The following is a 20663-nucleotide window of genomic DNA, read 5'->3' on the forward strand; positions in this document are numbered from 1 at the left end:
CCCTACTCATAATAGCTTCAGAATTTCTACAAAGGCAAGATTTAAGGTTAGAAGGCAGGGATTGAAGCCATATTTGATAGCACTTAACATAAGGTTGAGGAAATGTCCATTGTCTGTAAGAATGGAAGGGTGAGACTGAGGAAACAAAGAGAAACCTCTTGCCCTGACCACCTTTGCCCTGACATTGAAACCCCCTCCTACATGCAAATTATTTGGGAATTAGACATTTTAGACATAGAGCCATGTTGGGGAAGTGACATAAACTAAAAGTTTGGTGCTCTACCCATTAAAATGGATGAGTTACTTAATCCTAATGCCGATAATTAAATCACACACTGAGCCCCTAACCCAGGCCATTAGCATAATATGAGCTGCCATCTTTATCTCCCAGCATGTGACCACTCCACCCCAACTGCTGTAAAAGCATCTAGTTAGAAATCAAAAGTACCAAGACCATAATCTCTCCCAGCTAGGCCTGAGAGTTTCCCTGCATCTCATCAATTTCATCTGTTAAGAAACAAATATATTACAATACTCTCCTTACCCTTCTACTCACACAGCATGTAATGAGCATTGAGTGGGTTCTTTTCAGTGGTGCCTGGCTGGCTCAATCAGCAGAGCATGTCACTCTTGATCTCAGGGTAATGAGTTTGAGCCCCACATCAGATATAGTGATTACTTAAGAAAAAAAGTGAGCTTTTTCCAAACTACAGTATACCTAAGTATATTTAAGATGTTAGCTTTCTCAAAAAGAACTTTTATTTATTTTTTTTAAATTTTATTTATTCATGAGAGACAGACATGGGAGGCAGAGGGAGGGGCAGGCTCCCCTTGGAGCAGAGAGCCTGATGCGGTGCTCAATCCCAGGACCCCAGGATCACAGCCTGAGCTGAAGGCAGCCGCTCAACTGACTGAACCACACAGGTGCCCCCAGTAGTTTTATATTTGAAAGAAAGTGCAAAAAGAAGACAAAGAAAGAAGTCACCAGTGGTGGAATTGAAAATGTCAGCCAGGGAGATGTTTAGGGAATCCTCCCCTTCAGTCTCTCCAGTGTAAAGCTGTATATACTTACCTGTTGCTGCTTCTGTTTTTTTCCCCAAAATTCTCCTGCTTAGCATACCAGGCCCCTCAGCTGCTTGCTTTTAGGGAGTTTAAAGGAAGTATGTGTGTTTAGGAGGGATCTGAGGCTTCTTTATTATTCAGGAGGAAGTACTGCAATCCAGTGGAATTGAGTGCTTGCAATTAAGTAACTATTGAACCACACTTGAGCTAGGTATTTTATAGGGAGATCTGAAGCACTTGGGCGGGTTTGCAGCTTTGGAGGTATTCATTTAGACATACTTCTTTTAATATTCTTGCTGACCGCTCTCTTTCCCTCAGGTGTGAGGTGGGCACAGATAGCTGGTCTCAATGCAATGACACACCTGTAAAGTTTGCTCGTTTTCCAGTCACTGGGTTGATAGAAGGTCGTTCTTACATATTTCGAGTTCGAGCTGTGAATAAAAATGGAATAGGTCTACCATCTAGAGTTTCTGAGCCTGTGGCTGCTCTGGATCCAGCTGAGAAAGCAAGACTTAAAAGTAAGCATTTTTCAATTTTCTTTTCTTTTTTGTGTAACTACACTAGAACTCGTTGCAAGGTTATTCCTCCCCCTTCCACTAGAGGGAGAAGAGAATAGGAAATCCTTTATCCATCAGAAAATCCTAGGGGAAAAACAACCAAAAACAAAAACAATATTTTTTTTTTTGACTCATCTCTTCACTAAGGGCTGTCTTATTTTAATTTGATTCAAAAAAATTTCTTTGTAAAACAGAGCTCTGGGCATTCTGTTTGAAATGAAATATGATAAAAGCCTAGGAAGCATTTTTATTCATTTTATTAGCACACCACAAATATACTTTTCTTTTAGTTCTTAAAATTATAAGGTAAATTTCCTAACTTAGAGTTTGCCCACTAGAGCATTAATATTTCAACACAATGAGTTTCTTTATATCAAAAGAAAAATGCATTTATGACATATCTTTATACTTGAGTTACCATATTAGACAGTGAAAAATCTTTTCATATATTTAAACTCCAATTCTTAGTGTCAAAACCATGGTACATGAATTATGCTTTGCGTTTGTTTTGTGGGAACCCATATGCATCCTCAGTAATAGAGACCATTAAATGACATTAAAAGATTATTGGAAATCAACACTTCAGTCCATACCAGATTTTTCAAACTTGACCCTATAGACACTTTAGATGTTAATTATTTGTCGTAAGGGGCTGTTCTGTGAACTATAGAATGTTTAGAAGCATCTCTGGCTTCTATCCACTAGATATCAATAACGCTCCTTCTCCCCCCCATTGTGACCATCAAAATTGTCTCCAGATATTACCAAATGTCCCTGAGTGGCAAAATTACCCTAGTTGAGGACTACTGGTCTATGTCATACTCAGTGTTACTCTTTACCTTAAGTACATGTATGGCATCATAAAAAACTAAGTAAAATATCTTTTCTCTGGAGACTTTTTCTAATCAAGTTCTTTGATTGCCCTCTATTTTTTGCTTACTATCTGACTTCCCTCCCTTTTTCCTAATTCCAGCTCATACTTTCATTTACTCCTCTTTTATAAATTCCAATGAAAATAAGACTTGTTTGCATTAAAAATAGGCTATCCTGCATGTCACCTGTTTTTGTACAAACTATGGCGAAAATTTGTTGCTAACGTAGGAGTTGAACCATTCTCTTTCTGTTACTTATGAGAATACAGAAATGAATTTCTTCTTCAATGAATAAATGAATTAAATGAATTTAAATGGATTTTCCTCTTTTCCTGCCCATCTCACCCATTTTCCTTACTCTAGATCTCAACTGGTTTCCTTTGTAGATAATGCTTTTCAAAATATAATGGAAAGAAATTGCTTTCATTGAACTGTACTATAGGATTAGCTCCCATTTTCTCTTTCAGCTTCATTATTGCAGATACATAACTACTGGGCTTGCAGTTGTTCCAGAAACATTTCCCCCAAATACATGTTATCTCATAAAAAGCGATGAGAGAACGTACATGTTTCCAGAGGTCTATATTGAGCAGTAAATGAACATAGGTGATTTACCTTACTTGTGAAAGTACAATTTCAGAAATGTTGACTTCGAATAGATGGGCTCTGTTCTCTAGCAGATTGTGAGTTCCTTGAAGACCTTACACCATGTACATGCTCAGTAAGATTCATTAGGAAAATATTGTAAGTAAACTAGTACCAAACCCATTTGTGACTATTATGGCCAGTTTATGAGTGCAGTTGGAACTGCATTTATGAATTTTGTGACCTTTACATTTCTCTCTGTTCAGGTCGCCCTTCAGCACCGTGGACTGGGCAGATCATTGTCACTGAAGAGGAGCCTACAGGTAAAAACTCAGTTTTTCCCCAGATACTATTGCCAATGTTTTGCCATGTAGTTTTGCCTTTTTTTGTGGAGAGTACAGTGTATATTATTTAAGATGTTTTGGAAGGAACATTCTGAAATATTTGGAGATCATAAAGTAACTTATACTTTCAGAGAATCACTTTTTTAAAAACAAGGTTTATTGAGGTGCAATTGACATAGAGTAAACTGATATCCATAAAATATACAATTTGACAAATTCAACATGTGTATACCCCTGTGAAACTCTCGGCCATGGTAAAAATAATGAATATATTCATCACCCCTAAAATTTCCTCTTGCCTCTTTGTAATTCCTTTCTCCTAACTCTGCCCATCTCCAGGACATCACTGATGTGCTTTATGTCACTCTAGTTTGTATTTTCCACACTCTTAGATAAATGGAATTATACTCATTTTCCTCTGGTTTTCTTAAACTCAGCATAATTATTTTGAGATTTATTCATGTTGATGTATGTATCAGTTCACTTCAATTTTTTATCCATTTACTGTCAAAAGCTTCTATGATCATCCTTGTTAAAGTGTTTGTATGGACATACACTTTCATTTCTCTTGGATAAATACCTAAGAGTTGGACAGATAGGTCATATGATAGGTGTATGTTTAAATTTTTTTTGGTGTATGTTTAATTTCTAAAGAAACTGTCAACTGTTTCCAAGATGTTTGTACCATTTTACATTCCCATTAGGAGTATGAGAGTTCCAGTTCCTCCACATTGTCACCAGTAGTGGTATTTCATAGTGAGTGTAGTGATCTTACTTTGTATTTCCCTAATACTGTTGGCTGTCTTTTTATGTGCATATTGCCATTTCTGCATCATATTTGAATCTTTGCCAAATCAAGTTTACTTAGATATTTTTCCTGTTTTTTCTAGAAATGTTACAGCATTAACTCTTAGATTTCAATCTATGCTCCATTTTTAATTATTATTTTTTTCTATATTTTGTGAAGTAATGGTCTAAGTTGTCATCATTATTATCATGATAATTTTACATATGGCTATCCAATTGTTTCAGCAATCTGTTCAAAAGATTATCCTTTTCCCATTAAATTGCCTTGGCACTATCATCAAAATCAATTGCATATTTGTGTGTCTATTTCTAGAATCTCTATTGGTCAATTTTATTTTCTCTACACCAACTACACTATCTAGATTACTATACCTTTAGGTTGTTGTTGCTGTTGGTTTTAAAAGCTTCATAGTTTTAAATAAGTAAAGAAACAAACAAAATTAAAAAAAAATCTTCATAGTTTTGAAATTAGGTAGTATTAGTCCTCAATTGTTTTTCTCCAAAGTTGTTTCGACTATTCTGTCTTTGCATTTCCACATAAATTTTAACATCAGCTTATTAATTTCAATAAAAAACCTACTGCGATTTTAACTGCGTGTTTTATATCCTTAATAATTTTCTATCTACTTGTTCTATCAATTGATAGAGGAATGATGAAATCTCTGACCAAATAGTAGATTTATTTTTTCTTCTTGCAGTTCTACCAGATTTTGCTTCATATTGTTTGAGGCTTTTTATTACATGTAGTAGCGTTTTAATTATTTTATCTTCTTATGAATTGACTTCTCTGTTATTATAAAGTGACACTCTTTATCCATGATAATGTTTTTTGCTTAGAAATCTGCTTTATCTGATACTATTATAATCATTCCAGTTTTTTTCTTTTATTAATGTTAGCATGACATATGATTTCCATTCTTTTACTTTTGATGTATGTGTGTCTTTAAATTGCATTTCTTGTAGGCAGCGTGTAGTTGGGTCTTGATTTTTTTTATCCAGTTGGGTAATCATTGCCTTTTTATTGGAGTGGTTGAAGAATTTATATTTTGTGTGATTATTGATAGAGTTGGATTTAAATCTATGATCTTGCTATTTTTCTATCTATTCCATCTGTTTCCCTTCTTTTTTTTTTAACTTTCTTTTGAATTGAAATTTTTTTTATTATTCCATTTTTAGCTATGCTATCTTATTAGCTATAATTCTTTGTATTATGGTAGTTTGGAATTTTAATAGACATCGTATCACAACCTTTTTCAAGTAATATTATACTACTTCATGTATAGTGTAAGAACTTAAAACAGTGTTATTCCATTTCCCCTTTCAAGCCTTGGTGCTGCTATTGCATGGATTTTATTTGCATATATATCATAAATTGCACAATACAGTGTTATTATTTTGGGTCAAATAGTCACTTATTTTTCAAAGAAATTAAAAAAAAACAAACAAAAAAGAAATTTAAAGGTAAGAAAAAACTTTTCAATATTCACTCACATTTTTATCGTTTCTATTCTTTCTTTCTTTGTGTGGATCTGGATTCCCATCTGATATCATTTTCTTTGTACCTGAGGCATTTTCTTTGCTATTTCTTGTAGTGCAGGCCTGCTGGTTATGAATTATTTTATTTTTTGTATGTCTAAAACAGTCACTATTTCATCTTCATTTCTGAAATATATATCTTCATTGGTTATAGAATTCTAGATTTCAATACTTTAGAAAGGAAGGTCCATTGTAGTGCAGATCTGCGCTGTAAGAATGACTATTGTTATTCTTATTTTTGTCCCTCAGTACATGTCTTTTTCTCTTTACCTGTTTTAATAGATTATCTTTATCACTGGATTGAGAAATTTGTTTGTGATATGCATTTGTGTTGTTTCCTTCATGTGTCTGTGTTTGGGGTATACAAGTTCCTTGGATCTGTGAGTTTTTAATTTTTATCAGCTTTGGAAAATATTTCACCATTATTTCTTTAAACATTTTTCTTTTCCTGTATCTCTGCTCTTCTCTGCTTCAGGAGCTCCAATTACATGCCACTTGAAACCACAAGGCACTGATGCTGTGTTCCTTTTCCATTTCAGTCTTTTTGCTTTCTGTGTTTTATTTCAGACACTTCCTATGTCTGTGTCATAATTTTACTATCCTTTTCTTCTTCAGTGTCTAACTTACTGTGAATTCCAGTGTATGGGTTTTGTTTTGTTTTGTTTTCAAACTTTGTAATTTCTATCTGTAGAAGTTGAGAACAATTTATATTATTTTATGTTTTCCATGTCTTTAATTAACATATTTAATTTTACCCTCTTGAACATACAGAATATTTTTATAACTTTTTATATACTTATTGGCTAATTCTATAATCTGTGACGTTTTTAGTTTTGTTTTCATTGATTGATTTTTTTTTCCTTCAGAAAAGGTTGTATTTTCTTGCTCCTTTGTATATTTAATAACTTTTCACAAGATGCCGGACATTTTTAATTTACATTGTTTGGTGCTGGATATTATTGTATTTTTATAAAAGCTCTCCAGCTTTGTTCTGGGGAAACGATTTGACCTTTCAAGGCTTGCTTTTGTTAAGTGAAATCAGAACAGACTTTAGTCTAGGGATAATTTGGCCATACTACAGAGACAATATCCTTCTGAGTAGCACTCCACTAGATGCCTGTGAATTTTAGGAGATTTTCACTCTGATTCATGGGAATATGGACTCTCCCAGGCCCTATGAGAGCTTTGAAGATTGTTCTCTCCCAATTCTCTTGTGTGAGTTTTCTGCAGCCTAAGTGGTTCCCTCATATTGATTGCTAATTGATACTCAGATGAACACTCCAGAGGGACCCTCTGAAGGTCTCTGAAGCCTACCTTTCTGTGCAGCTCTTTCCTCCAGTATTCATCCTTGTGACTCTATCCATAGTTACCTTGCCCTTCCTAGAATTCCAGCTTCTTCTCCTCAACCTGGGGATATTGCCAGGCTCTACCTGGATTCCTCTTCCTGAGCTGCTGTCTTGAAATTATCTCCAGACAATATGCTAGGACAATGGTAGAGTTCACCTAATTTGTTTCTCTTCTTTTGGGAATCATTGTCCTAAGCCAGCTAATATCCAATGTCTGTTAACAGTTGTTTCATGTATTTTGCTTGGTATTTTAGTTATTTGATGTGGAAGGGTCAATCTAATGTCAGGAACTGTGGAGGATATAAAATGTTACCTTATTTACAAACCAATATGTTTCATACCACAGTTTCATAGATGCTGGCAAAAGATAAAAGATTTCCAGGTCAGAGACAAAGGATTCTATAACTCACAGCACAATTAGATGGCATGAGCTTCATGTTCTCATTACTTTCCTTTGCATTGTCCCCCTGCCAAGTTCCACAGGGTGATATGGAGCAGCACAGATAGATGCTGTACACACAGTAGATGTATGTTACGTCTGACAAACCTTGTAATTATAAGGAGGCTGCTAACAAATCAACCCAAGCTTTCTCTGGAGAAGGACATTATCTTTATTATGCTGATCAGAAAACAAGTCAAGTTTCTGCCCTAGAGAATATACTGTCATTGTATTCCAAGTTTGTTTGCTATCCAAACACCCTTGAAAAGATATTCTATAAAAAGCTGATATAGGATGTACAGAAAATATAACTTATGTCATTACTGTTTTTTAGGACCAGTAAGAAAATCAAAATTGTCAAGCAAAGAAAGTAAAATTGTGGCTTTGAATGAATGAATGAATGTTTTAGGAAGAATTTCAGAGATGAGGTACTTCTTTATACTGTGGAGCAGTAATTAATCTTCCTCCAGTAGGAGAGAAGCATCTATGACTCTTGGCATATGCTTGGCTTCCCAGAGTGTGTGCTTTTCACTTTTCCTTGTTTTTCAGAGGGTATTGTTCCTGGGCCACCCACAGACCTCTCTGTCACAGAGGCCACCCGGAGCTATGTGGTGCTCAGTTGGAAGCCCCCTCGCCAACGTGGCCATGAGGGCATTCTGTACTTTGTGGAAAAAGTAAGACTCTGGGATCAACATTATTACCCTGTCTTTTCCTAAAGATTTCTTTAAAGAAAGAGAGATTAAATTTCCATTGTGTCCTGTATTCTTTAAACCCTTCCTTATAAACTACGAACAGTCTTCACAAAAAAATGTATATTATACAGAACTTTATCTGAAAGTTCAGGGGTTTATGGATCCCTGGAGCTCACCCATAGACTCCTAAGAGGTCCACAGACCCTAAATTACAACCTTTTTAAGAAGAGAAATGTTCCTGAAACTGTAGATTGTTCATATAGCACTGTTTTCTAGACACTTTCTCTGTCTTCCTTGCTCTAGTAATGGCTTTTCATCTCTCTACAACTTGTTTTCCACAGTGAAAAATGAATACTGATGAGGGTAGATGAGCCAGAGGAATAAAAATTACAGTACTTTCAGAGTACTGTCAAATAGCTAGAGAGTTGAAGAGAGAAAGTCCTTACATGCTGCCTTGCACTCAGCTAGTACTACTCTAAGTGCAGATAGTAGGGTGGGGTCAGGAATCAGAAAACAGCATGAGATACTGGCTAGTTCTTTCCTTCAAATATCTTACAATTTTGTTATAATTATGTTAGGGCAGCATACAATGAAGGTGTAAAATAGGTGGAATGATGATAATTGCATATGAATTTATCACATACCCATCTTTGAGTGCAGTTGTAGTAAGTGTTTCTGCCCAGAAAATGTAGAAGAGCCAAGTTTTGCACAGGACATTATTTGGGGGAAGTGCCTAGTTGCAAGTTCAGATACTGAGGAGGAACAACCTGCTAGGCAAGGCATAATTGCCACAGGAAAAGGGCATTTAAAGAGAATTTGCTTAAAATGAGGTTCAAAGTCCATTTGTTAAGAAAGTTTTGATTAAGATGTAATTGAAAAAAATGAATCAAAAGTAAGTTTATTTTAAATTATAGGTAAGAATGTTTATGTTTTATTGGCAGGCATGCACCATTTTTTTAAGAACAGTGAATGAAACAATTGGCTGTACTTTTTTGTGTATTTTATTTTTATAAAATTTTGTGATAATATGATAAGTTATCATTTACATTTTACTTTCATAGCAAAATTATAGAAAATATCTTTATTTGGCAAAAATGTTATGTAGCTTAGTTAGCTTTCCTAAGAACTTTTCTCTTTCATCCTTAAAGCTATTCTGATCATTCAATATCAGAACATCTATTAGGTCACCTTCCCTGACAATTATTATGAGATTACCTAGATATCATAGATATATAGGTACCTCCAAGCATCTGAAAATTAGATGACAACATAAAAGTAATATTCAGATATCTTATGGCCTTTTAGTTATTTCAGATCATCAGAGAAAATTATACTAGCATTAAAAATACTAGGGTCTGTGGTTTTCCAACTTTAATTAATAAATTTTTTAATTTATTTCCTTGATAAAGACATTTAGCTCATGTCTTTGAGGAACATCCCTCACTTCTCCTTATCGTTAGCAAATTGGTACAATAAAATGGATTATCTCTTTAATATGCAATATGGACATCTTTCAAAAGAGCCTGATTTTACCAAAATAATATTAAAAGTTTTTATTGTTATAAATTTGTATATTTTCTAGATATTAGCTTCAAATTAAATATAACTTAAACATTATTTCAGACTTAAATTTTTTTCTTTTTTTTTAATAGAGGACAAGACTAGAGTGGAAAATATTTGTTTCCTAGTGTGCTTAATACATACCCTTCACTGAATCTTTTTGAAATGTTCCACAGGAAAAGAGTTCTGAATAAGCTCTGTGACAGTAATTACCATCTTTTCTGTAATAATAACATAGTTACAACATAATACTGAGGCATTTTCTTCAGATGAGTCAACTTTGGCTTTTGTTGAACATTTCCTCTGGTCACATAAACTCTAATTTCTCCAAGAAAATCTATAACTCCCCTAGACCTAAATACATATGAGTCTGTGATTAAAAATGTAAGTGTTCTCCCACCAGCAAACCTATTAATATAAAACAGAGGGAACATTTATGAGTGCAGTGTGAATGGAGAGGCCCATATAGGCACCACTGACATATACAAAAGGCCCAGGATGTTGACATATTGGGGGAGGAGGAGAACATGTCCAGAGACCTAGGGCACATTTACAGAAGAACTATCCAATCCTCATACCGTTCTACTCAGTTGAGTCTCAAGTTATTTCTGATGAGCCACTTCTAACATGTTGACCTTTCTAAAGGGCAATGTTTCACGTGCTCTCGTCCTGCAGCATATTTTCATCCATAGAATGTTCACGCCCAGGGAGTGCTGCTTCTTCAGTTACCTCTGAGCTTGCACTTCTTTACAGAACTTTTTACCAAAATTTGCATCTTCATAAAGCACAAACTCACCTGTCATAGCTACAGCTTATACCCAGTTACACCATGTCTGTGAGCCCTGAAATGGTTGATATTGAGAGGTTTAATAGCAAGAGAATTGGATAAATTGGTCTCCAGTGCTCCCAGCCTTCCTATCCTACTGAGTTCTTTTCAGCCTCAGTTTTTTCAGATATCTTATGTCTTCCCCTATCAAAAATCTGGTCCTGTCAGAAGCAAGGATTGTATCACTTGATAGCTCTCTTTCTGCAAGCAGGAATGAAAAGAGCCAATGTTTACCAAGGACCAGGCACTGCTCTAAGCACTCTGCACATGTGCACCCACTTAATTCTCACAGCAACTCTATGAGGGAAATACTCTTATTTTCATCACACCTATTTTGCAGAAGAGGAAATTCACGCATCAGTGGGGCATATAATTTGCTCAGGTCACACAGTTAGAGACAGAGCTAGGATTTGAACCAAGGCAATCTGGCTCAGTTTTCATCTCCTGTATCCAGTTAATACACATCATTGCCTTTCAATCTTCCCAAGCCTGTCTTCTCCTCTGGAAAAACTTGGATAATCACAGTGCTACCCCCACAGTACTTAATTCAGAGCATAGTTGAGAGGATTAAAGAGTTACAATGGCATAAAGCTTTTAGTAGAGTGAAAGGCAGCTATTATTTTTACTATGAAAGTATAAATGACTGATAATTGTTATATGTTCCCCAGGGGAGATGTGTCAAAATGAATCAAAGCCATAAACTAAAAGATTAAATGTCTGGGAAAATTTTATCCCCCAGTTAGCCGCAGATTCACTGTTTAGGGGCAATTTATTCTCTCTACCCTCCCACACACAATGACACCATCATGAAAGATTCTACAAAGGACTTTGGAGGTTACCTTGTCACATTTGCCTATTTTACAAATGATGAAATTGAGACCAAAGGATACTCATGTGACTTTCCCAAGGTCACATATCTTGTTATGAACAAAGCTAAGACCTCAATGGATGCCCCTGGGTCCTTTGCACCATGCCACATTGCCTCCCATTTCAAAGTCAATGAAGTTTATGCCAAGCAATATATTAGTATTCTTATGGTCCCAACAGCATATCATCCTTGACAGCTGGTCACTGTATCATAAGGTTTGGATTTCTGGAAAAGTCTCTTGAAAATTTCCAAAGGTTCTCAAGTAAAATCACTTCTGCTGACTTTAGGGCAGAATTGAGAATTCGAATAGGTGGGGAAAAAAGATTACTGTCTAATGATAGTTTTCTCACTATATTCTCTACTAAAGTGCAAATAGACACCATATCCTTATCCTTCAAGGATTTCAGAGTCACTCTAGATCATTTTAATTCCAACATTTAATTGCTTTAAATTTAGTTTTTCCATCATTTATTTCAAATATAGGGAAGAAAAAAAGAACATCTTTATCTTTCATTAACTTCATTCAGAATTTTTAAAAATTCATTTATTCAGAAAAAAAAGATAATTCTTGATTATGTGCCAGATATAATTCTAGGCTCTGGGGTATAGCAGTGAACATGACAATTACCTGTACTCATTTCATTGAAATTTACTTTCCAATGGAGGAGATGACAAATAAATAACTTAATTTCGAATACAGGTGTTTTGACAAAATAATAAAGGAGAATAAGGGATAGGGAGTGATGAGAAAGGAGCAAAGAACTCTTTTAGATTCTTTGATAGGAGGGAGGGAATGATCAAGAAGGCCTTTTTGAGGAGGTTGTATTTGAGTACAGACCTAATGAGATTATAAGTCATTAAATGACATTCCATTAAAATAAAACAGTTTATAACAATGAAAATTTAAGTATTTTATATAGCATAGTAAATCTAATTACCTGCCCTAAGAATTAGAAAAGTATCTGACCCCACACTGTCTTCTGAATAAGTTTAAGTCTTTCATAGGTAGATGGATGATCTTAGTAGATAAAGTCAGTGCAGTATTAAAGTAGCAAATTTGTCAAACAATCCAAAGCCATATTTGATTTAGATAATCCTATGGACTACAGATGCTTCAGCCCCATTTCCTACAAATTTCCTCTCCAGTTCAACTCCTAGCAGGTAAGTAGTTTGTTGACTGAGAAATAAGACTGCTAAATGCCTGGCTCAGAGTTCCCATCTATTCTTGCTGTGCTGTAAATGGATCTCACTGTTTGGGCTGCAGTGTGATGCAGGAACAGAAAACTGGCAGCGGGTGAACACAGAGCTCCCTGTGAAGTCTCCCCGCTTTGCTCTGTTCGACCTGGCTGAAGGGAAATCCTACCGTTTCCGTGTCCGCTGTTCTAACTCAGCAGGAGTTGGTGAGCCTTCAGAGGCAACCGAAGTGACCGTTGTAGGGGACAAACTTGGTGAGTAAAGAGTTTGGTTGAACAACTGTAAACTGACTTTACTTCAGTTCAAGAAAAATTCCAAAGCAAGAATTTCATTAGAAAGTATATATCCGGGGATCCCTGGGTGGCGCAGCGGTTTGGCGCCTGCCTTTGGCCCAGGGCGCGATCCTGGAGACCCGGGATCGAATCCCACGTTGGGCTCCCGGTGCATGGGGCCTGCTTCTCCCTCTGCCTGTGTCTCTGCCTCATTCTCTCTCTCTCTCTCTGTGACTATCACAAATAAATAAAAATTAAAAAAAAAAAAAAGAAAGTATATATCCAGAAGTAAAAGTGATGGCATCCTTTCATATTATAAATATAATTTAAATAATTTAATTTCACATGTAAATTTCTAATTTCATTAGGAAGTATATATCCAGAAGTAAAAGTGATGACATCCTTTCACATTATAAATTTAATTTAATTGACTGTACCTGGCTGAGACATTTTAAAAACTCATTATTATATTATTATGAATTATGAAGTCATGAAAAGTAAACTCCAAGAGTTTCAACTGCATTGCTCATGTATTTTTTTTCCTGGAGTATTTAGTGTATCATTATTGCCTCCAAACGTATTTTTTTTTATTTTCTGCTTTAACAAATATAAAATAAAAAATATATATATATATAAAATAAAGCAATAGTACACTTGACATGATTACTTATATAAAAATATATATGCATGTGTTTGTTCATATGTGATAAGAATGAATTTTTAAAAACTGCCCTGAGTTTGATCATCATTTTCCTCCTTTATCAGATATCCCCAAGCCCCCAGGCAAAATCATCCCAAGCAGAAATACAGACACATCAGTGATAGTTTCATGGGAGGAATCCAAAGATGCTAAGGAGCTGGTCGGGTACTACATAGAGTCAAGTGTTGTCGGCTCTGGCAAGTGGGAGCCCTGCAATAACAATCCTGTGAAAGGCTCACGGTAACTGCAGTGTTGGGGTGGGAGGTGCTGTGGGGAGCCTTCTGACTCTAGAGCACTGGAGCTTTGAAGAGGAAATGAAACCACTGACCCAGACAGCAGCACAAACATCTAACACGGGAGATTTTGTAAAAACACAATACCTTAAATATCCAAATGAGTTTAAAATTGAACATAATCTTCTGCTAGATATTTGACTGACATAAAGTACTCAGGCATTTCATTTATTTATTTATTTATTTATTTATTTATTTATTTATTTAAGAAAGGTGTGGTGGTGAGGGGGAGGGGAGAGAATCTTAAGCAGGCTCTATCTCACAAACCCTGAGATCGTAACCTGAGCTGAAATTGAGAGTTGGACACTTGACCAACTGAATCACCCAGGTGCCCCTAAGGCATCTTAAACGAATAGGAAAAGAATATCAACATTTACAAATTCTGAACATGGTTAAACTTGGTGCTAGTAGTAATGAGTAACACTAACAAAAAGACATTCACAATATCTTGCCACTTCTTTATATCTGTTTCTAATATGAAGAGGTTTATTTTCTTTTTCTTGCTTTCAAATATTTTGTCAGTCAGCTTTGCAGGTTGATGATGAGTTCTGACCTGCAACCAAACTCTGAGCCTCCTTTGATTTAGGACCAGTCTGAGAGGAGAATTCCAGCCTCCCAAATTGTCAAACGAGCTTGTTAGAGAGCTTCTGGTATGGCCACTTCAAAGTCCAAGGACCCCCCATAGGATGAGTTGTTTCTTTTGCAGAACAGGAAAGAATAGAGGCAAATCAATTAATGGGAGAAAGCAAGAGATTCATCTGTTCATTTCGCTTTTATTCTGAGTTCCCAGCATTTTCCTGGGACCATTTAGAAATATTTATAGAGGGTTAGACAAGGTCTGCCTTTCCACAAACAGATGGGAGCTTCTCAAGGACAGGCACCATTTTTTATTCACCTTTGTGTCCACAGTATCTAGCTCAGTGTCTGGAACACTGAAGTGCTCAATAAATATTTGCTGAACTGAGCTGACCTAAAGGATTGGCCTAATTTATGACTGCCTTCATTAAATATTCCAACATTACTAATGGTAATAGAGTCATTAGCAGACCTGTTATTTCCTCTGGTTATAGTCTTCAGGATGGATTAAAATGTTACAGTGATTCATGAAATGGCTATTTATAGCCATAATAGCTATTAAGAAGTGAGGTTGTTTTATGTGTGAAACTGCCCATGGATTCACACTTCATTACTGGGTCCTTATATCTAAATGGTAATCCATATTTCATCTTATTTTCAGATTCTAGTGTAATTCCTCAAGTAATTATACCTTCCCTGCCATGCCTAGAAGCAGTGCCTAGGCCCTATAACACAGAGCAGCCAATGCCTTATAGCCCTAAGTATATACTTGAAAAGGCCATTACTAGTATTAATACCACCTATTATTTATTCAATGCTAAGCCCTGAAATAGATACTTTAAATACCTTATGGCCAATCTTTACACAAAAAATTATGATGAAGACATATTATCCCAATTTTACTAATAAACACACAAAGGCTCAGAAAAGTTAAGGTACTTATTCAGGGGAAAGCCAGGAGGACTCTGTGTTAATAGGGTGAGTTTAGAAAATTGCCTTAATTAGCTGCCTTCCTGTCCAAAGCACATACATTACCTGATCTCTGTACTTATTCTTTTTGCTATTAGAAAATGAATTGTTTTTATAAAGCCAGATCATTCAGTTAAGCTAAAACCATCTTGTCTAATTCCCCCTATCCCTAGGAAAAATTTTTGAAACTTCCTTTCCTTTTAGATTTACTTGCCATGGATTGGCAACTGGTCAGAGTTACATCTTCCGGGTCAGAGCAGTTAATGCAGCTGGACTTAGTGAATATTCACAGGATTCAGAAGCAATAGAAGTAAAAGCTGCTATTGGTAAGTTCCTTATGCATAACTTTGTAGTTAAAAATGGATTTTTATAAGTTATAAAGGAAGATACCACGCTCTCCAGAAATTGTTTAAAGCTTCTAGAATTGCTTGATGATTCCATCCTCAGATGACCATTTTCTCTGACTCCAGGTGACAGCTAACCTTCCATAGCCATTATTTTACAGATCTTCATCACTTATCCAGATTCTGTGCATCTGTAGCCTTGTCATCTTCACAAGTTTGAGTTTCCTCAGATATTTCCCACTGTGTGAAACTCCATTCTAACTTCGTGCTCATCCTGGGAATGTGAAGGGCCATCCAGTTCCTTGGAGTGGTATATCACCCGTAACACAGATCATTTTGTACCTAAATGCCATTTCACCTGTGACAAAGCCTGGCTTGTTTTCACTAACAATATATTAACATGCTTTTTATAAACTCCTCTAAGTTTTGTGCAAGACACACGTGGTTGCTTAATCATATGCTACATCTCTGCTTGCAAAGTAACCAACAGAATAAAACTGGTAATAAAGTAATTGTATGTATGTACATGATGTGCCTCCCAATCTTAGATAAAGCAGGGAAGGGACCCAGGTAGTTCAGAGCACCAAAAATGAAGTCTGTGATAGAGCAACACATATTTGAAAGGAAAGATTATTTTATATCAGTTATCTTTGGTTATCATGCCATATTATTTTTTAATACTCCTTATGGTATTTATGGACAATAGTGAACATTTTTTTGAGGTTGGGAGGTACAGACCATTAATATTTCAGTAATGTACATAATTCTGTTATAAAATCAGGGTCTTTAATGTATGTCTTGTGCACTTTATGATCTTTTCCTCCCGTCATTCTGTTGAACAATAGGACTTAATATCTTTAAAAAAATGTCAGAGATTTGTTTTTTTTTTTCTTATATATACTTGGGTTCTGTGAATCAAAATGGTTCCTGTTCTGTCTGTGGTTTTCTGTTCTTATTTCTTCTTTTCCCAGAATATGGAGAAGTTGAAATGTTTCCTTGGCATAAATTATTTTGGAATGTATGCTTTCCATATTTCTTGAAAAGCTGAGTGATTTCCATTAAACTAAGATGACTTTTGTTCTATTTGTGGGGCTAATACTTTCCCCCTTTGTTCTATTAAGTAAGAGCAATTTGTACTGTGTCTGGGCTCAAAGTGTTTATGTTGTTATCTGGTGATTGTAGGGGGAGGAGTGTCTCCAGATGTGTGGCCTGAACTGAATGATACACCTGGTGGACTAACAGACTCCAGGGGAGGCATGCATGAAGCCTCCCAGCCAGCCTTTAAGAAAAATGCTTTGCTTGGTAGCAAACTTAACAAACCTTCACTACTCAGTAGCGCTCACAACCTGGGCCAAACAGAAGTGAGTAAAGTAAGTGAAACAGTTCAGGAAGAGCTTACCCCATCACCACAGAAGGCAGCCCTTAAGGGGAAAAGTAAGTCTGACCCTCTGAAAAAGAAGAAGGACCTAGGTGAGATTCGAAAGAGTACGACTATTCCATCTGTCTCCATCAGTGTCCTCACCTCATTGTCGAGATCACATTCTTCCATCTCTGTGTTCACTTTCATCAATGTTTATTCTTCATTTGACATGTTTTCAGCTATCCATTTGCAGTACTTTTGTCTAATGAGTTGTAAAAGTAACTTTGGGGGAGTTTGGCTTTTATACATACTTCACTGTGCTTAATGACAGCAGAATATTTAAAGTGATTTGGTTATTGAGCCCTGTTTGGTTTCTCAGGCAGACACACCATTGGCCTCATTTCGCTAAGAAAATTAGAGCTGAGAGGAGAAAGGATTTGATAATCACAGCCCATGTAGAGTTCTTGGAAATACTCATGCTCAATACATGTATGGGAAAAATATGTTTCAAAGAAGTCACATTTTATCAGGACCGTAGTTATTACTGCTGTTCATCTTCAGGTTTTCAAGTTATCCTTCATATTTGACTCCAATAAATATAAGTAATAGTATCTCTTTGATGTGCCATGACAAGTTTAACAGGCAATTACAATCATCACATAAAGCTAAATTCTGGGCTATGTGAATCACATTCCCAGAACTGATTTATTTAAGACTATTTATCAGTAAGGTCAGAATTTTCTTAATAGGATATTTGATACTTGTGGCTTATATATTCTAGGTGACAGTGTTTTCTTATCAAATAAAAATGAAATGATAAGCATTGTAGCATGCCTCTCATCCATCTCCTATTACTACTCCACTTCCAACTTCTATAACTTCTATTTTTTTTAACCTTTATTGTACCTTCAACTCAAGATGGGATATTCATTTGAGAGTTCATTCAATATGTCTCTGTAATAGGAAGAGTGAAAGAGATGAGAGAGAACATTTTTAGTGTAAAGAATGAAGGAGGTTGGTGAGAGGAGAGAGAAACAAATGTATTTTATTTTTAAAAAATCTTTATTGTTCTAAGAATCTTTTGAATAAGAATAAGTAGTTCTTTTTTTTCCCTGTAATCCAAATCAATATTCAGAAAAGTCTTTTTCATGTCATTGCACCTCTGGATGGATTTCTTTCCACCACCTGACCCTCTCTTTCTTTATCAAACACCATTATTTACTAGTTGGGGGAGAAGTTGATCAGCAAAGCCACATAAATGAAACAAGACTTTTAAAGCATCCTCCAGATATTTTTCTGGCTAGGAAATAATAAACACGGTGACAGCTGTCTAGCATTTTGTACCATATAAATAATAGTCCAACATCAGGTTAAAAATAATGCAGCAAAAGGTATTATATACTAAGAGAAAAATCACATGGCAGATTGTGCCTACTTTAAAAAAAAATTTTTTAAGATGGCATTTAGCTGAGCTTGAAATAAGATTTTTTCTGTGCGTAGACAGAACTTGTTTAGTTATAAGGTCTCACAAGGGTATGTATGCCTGAATGGTGAAATGCTAACCATTTGGAAATAACATGGAAATTCTCTATAAGCACATTGAGGCAGAAATTGATATACATACTTCATTTTCCTCAAGGATCAAATAAAAACAAAACCACATTAAGAAACAAAAATATGTATCTTGTGAAAAATATTTCTTCTTCTGGGGAATAGAATCATTTTTCAGAATATTGCACTGTTTTGCTGTTAGTATTTCAAAAATTATTCTTCTGTGGAAGTAGGAGAGCAGGTTCTTTTTATCTTTGGAATAATATTTGCAGTGCACTTTTTTACTGTATGTGGGTTTTTTTTCTCATACACCAAATTGGGTGCCAAGTTACTGATTAGTCTTCACACTTTAGTTTTATACTGCAAGACCCTAGTGCCCTCACAGGTGGCACGAATGAAACAAGTTTAATGTACATAAAATCATAAATGCATTTCTTTCTACTTACTTGGTATTCATATTGCAACAGCGGCACCATCTCCACCCTGTGATATCACTTGTCTTGAAAGTTTTCGTGACTCGATGGTTCTTGGATGGAAGCAACCAGATAAGACTGGAGGAGCTGAAATTACTGGCTATTATGTAAACTATCGTGAGGTAATTGATGGAGTACCAGGAAGATGGAGAGAAGCCAACATCAAAGCTGTCAGTGATGAGGCATATAAGGTAAATGTGTGACCTTCTGTAGTGTGGAGTGTCACATATATGATGATGACATGCTTGCTTGCACACACACGCACACCCACACCCACACCCACACCCAGCAGCTTATAAATGATTCATATCATTTCTCCAGTGTCCATTGTCTACAACGACAGGATTTTTGTCACAAATATATCAGGGTAAATAGAAGTACGCTGATTGACCAGGAAGGATTTGTATCTTCTGATTCATATGCATAAACATAATAACTTCCTAGAATATTTACTATGAAATGTATACTTATGGTAAGAATTCATGTTTATTTCAAAACAAAATATCTATAACCAATGTGCTGCTAGCTCAAGAGTCCCAGGATCCAAAAGACTGCAGTTTTAGCTTTCAGTGTTCAAATCACAAAGGATAAAGGGACATGGACCTGATGGCCAGCATCAGCTCACCACCTGTGAAGTGTCCCCCATTATAGTGGCTCTGATGGCCACGAAGGGATGATTGACATGTGTCTACCCACACATTTCTTTTTACTGCTTTGCCCATCTCAGAGTACTTGAAGGGTTTTACTGATGCCATAACTATGGTTCCTCTCTTTGGAGTATTGTTAGCTAGAGGAAAGTCACCCCCCTTAATACTCCCAGAACCCTATGCTGTGAGAGCAAGAGCAGGATGAGGTTGGGAGAATGATGCTTTCCCCAACTCAGTGCCACAGGTTTTAAATCTAACATTTAAAATTTATGGAATATCAAAAAAAAAAAAAAAAGAAAAAAAGAAAATAAAATTTATGGAATATCACACACATACTGAATACATAAAGAAGTTAAAACAAGAATATATAAAATAAAATCATATTTTTAAAGTTCTTCTATGTTGATGTGTAGCTATGACTTCATTATTGTATGGTATTCTATTATATGACTGTCTCACAATATACTTTTCAATCTAGTTATTGATGATATTTCAGTATTTTCACATTTATAGCTATATCAAACAGTGTAGCTATGAACATTTTTGTACATTTTTGTCTGCTGGCATGTATATGCACTAGTTTCTCTAGGTTATTACCTAAAAGCAGAATTGGTGGGCCAGAGAATCTGTTATCTTTAATTTTAGTAGATACGTCTATACTGGTTTTCTGAAGAGTATGAGAATTCCCATTGTTGCACATTCCCCTAACACTTGGTATATTCACACATTTTCAGTTTTGACAATCGGGGTGTCAAATGAATCTGAACATCTTTTGCTATATATAATATCC

At 35.7% G+C, this 20663-nt stretch overlaps 1 protein-coding gene across 4 annotated transcripts in view; it reads left to right on the forward strand.

The window, feature by feature from the left end:
• The window catches only part of MYOM1 (myomesin 1), a 136687-nt gene that overhangs the window by 57388 nt on the left and 58636 nt on the right, over positions 1-20663 (forward strand). For 3 of the 4 annotated variants that reach the window (XM_077900166.1, XM_077900167.1, XM_077900165.1), the window contains exons 12-19: positions 1381-1580; positions 3343-3399; positions 8098-8222; positions 12759-12942; positions 13726-13900; positions 15703-15824; positions 17025-17312; positions 19221-19417. In XM_077900166.1, coding sequence (XP_077756292.1) covers positions 1381-1580; positions 3343-3399; positions 8098-8222; positions 12759-12942; positions 13726-13900; positions 15703-15824; positions 17025-17312; positions 19221-19417 — 1348 coding nt within the window. The remainder of the gene's footprint in view (positions 1-1380; positions 1581-3342; positions 3400-8097; positions 8223-12758; positions 12943-13725; positions 13901-15702; positions 15825-17024; positions 17313-19220; positions 19418-20663) is intronic. The other variant, XM_077900168.1, reaches the window with a different exon arrangement.

Source organism: Canis aureus, chromosome 6, assembly GCF_053574225.1.
Source record: "Canis aureus isolate CA01 chromosome 6, VMU_Caureus_v.1.0, whole genome shotgun sequence".
NCBI classification, from domain to species: domain Eukaryota; kingdom Metazoa; phylum Chordata; class Mammalia; order Carnivora; family Canidae; genus Canis; species Canis aureus.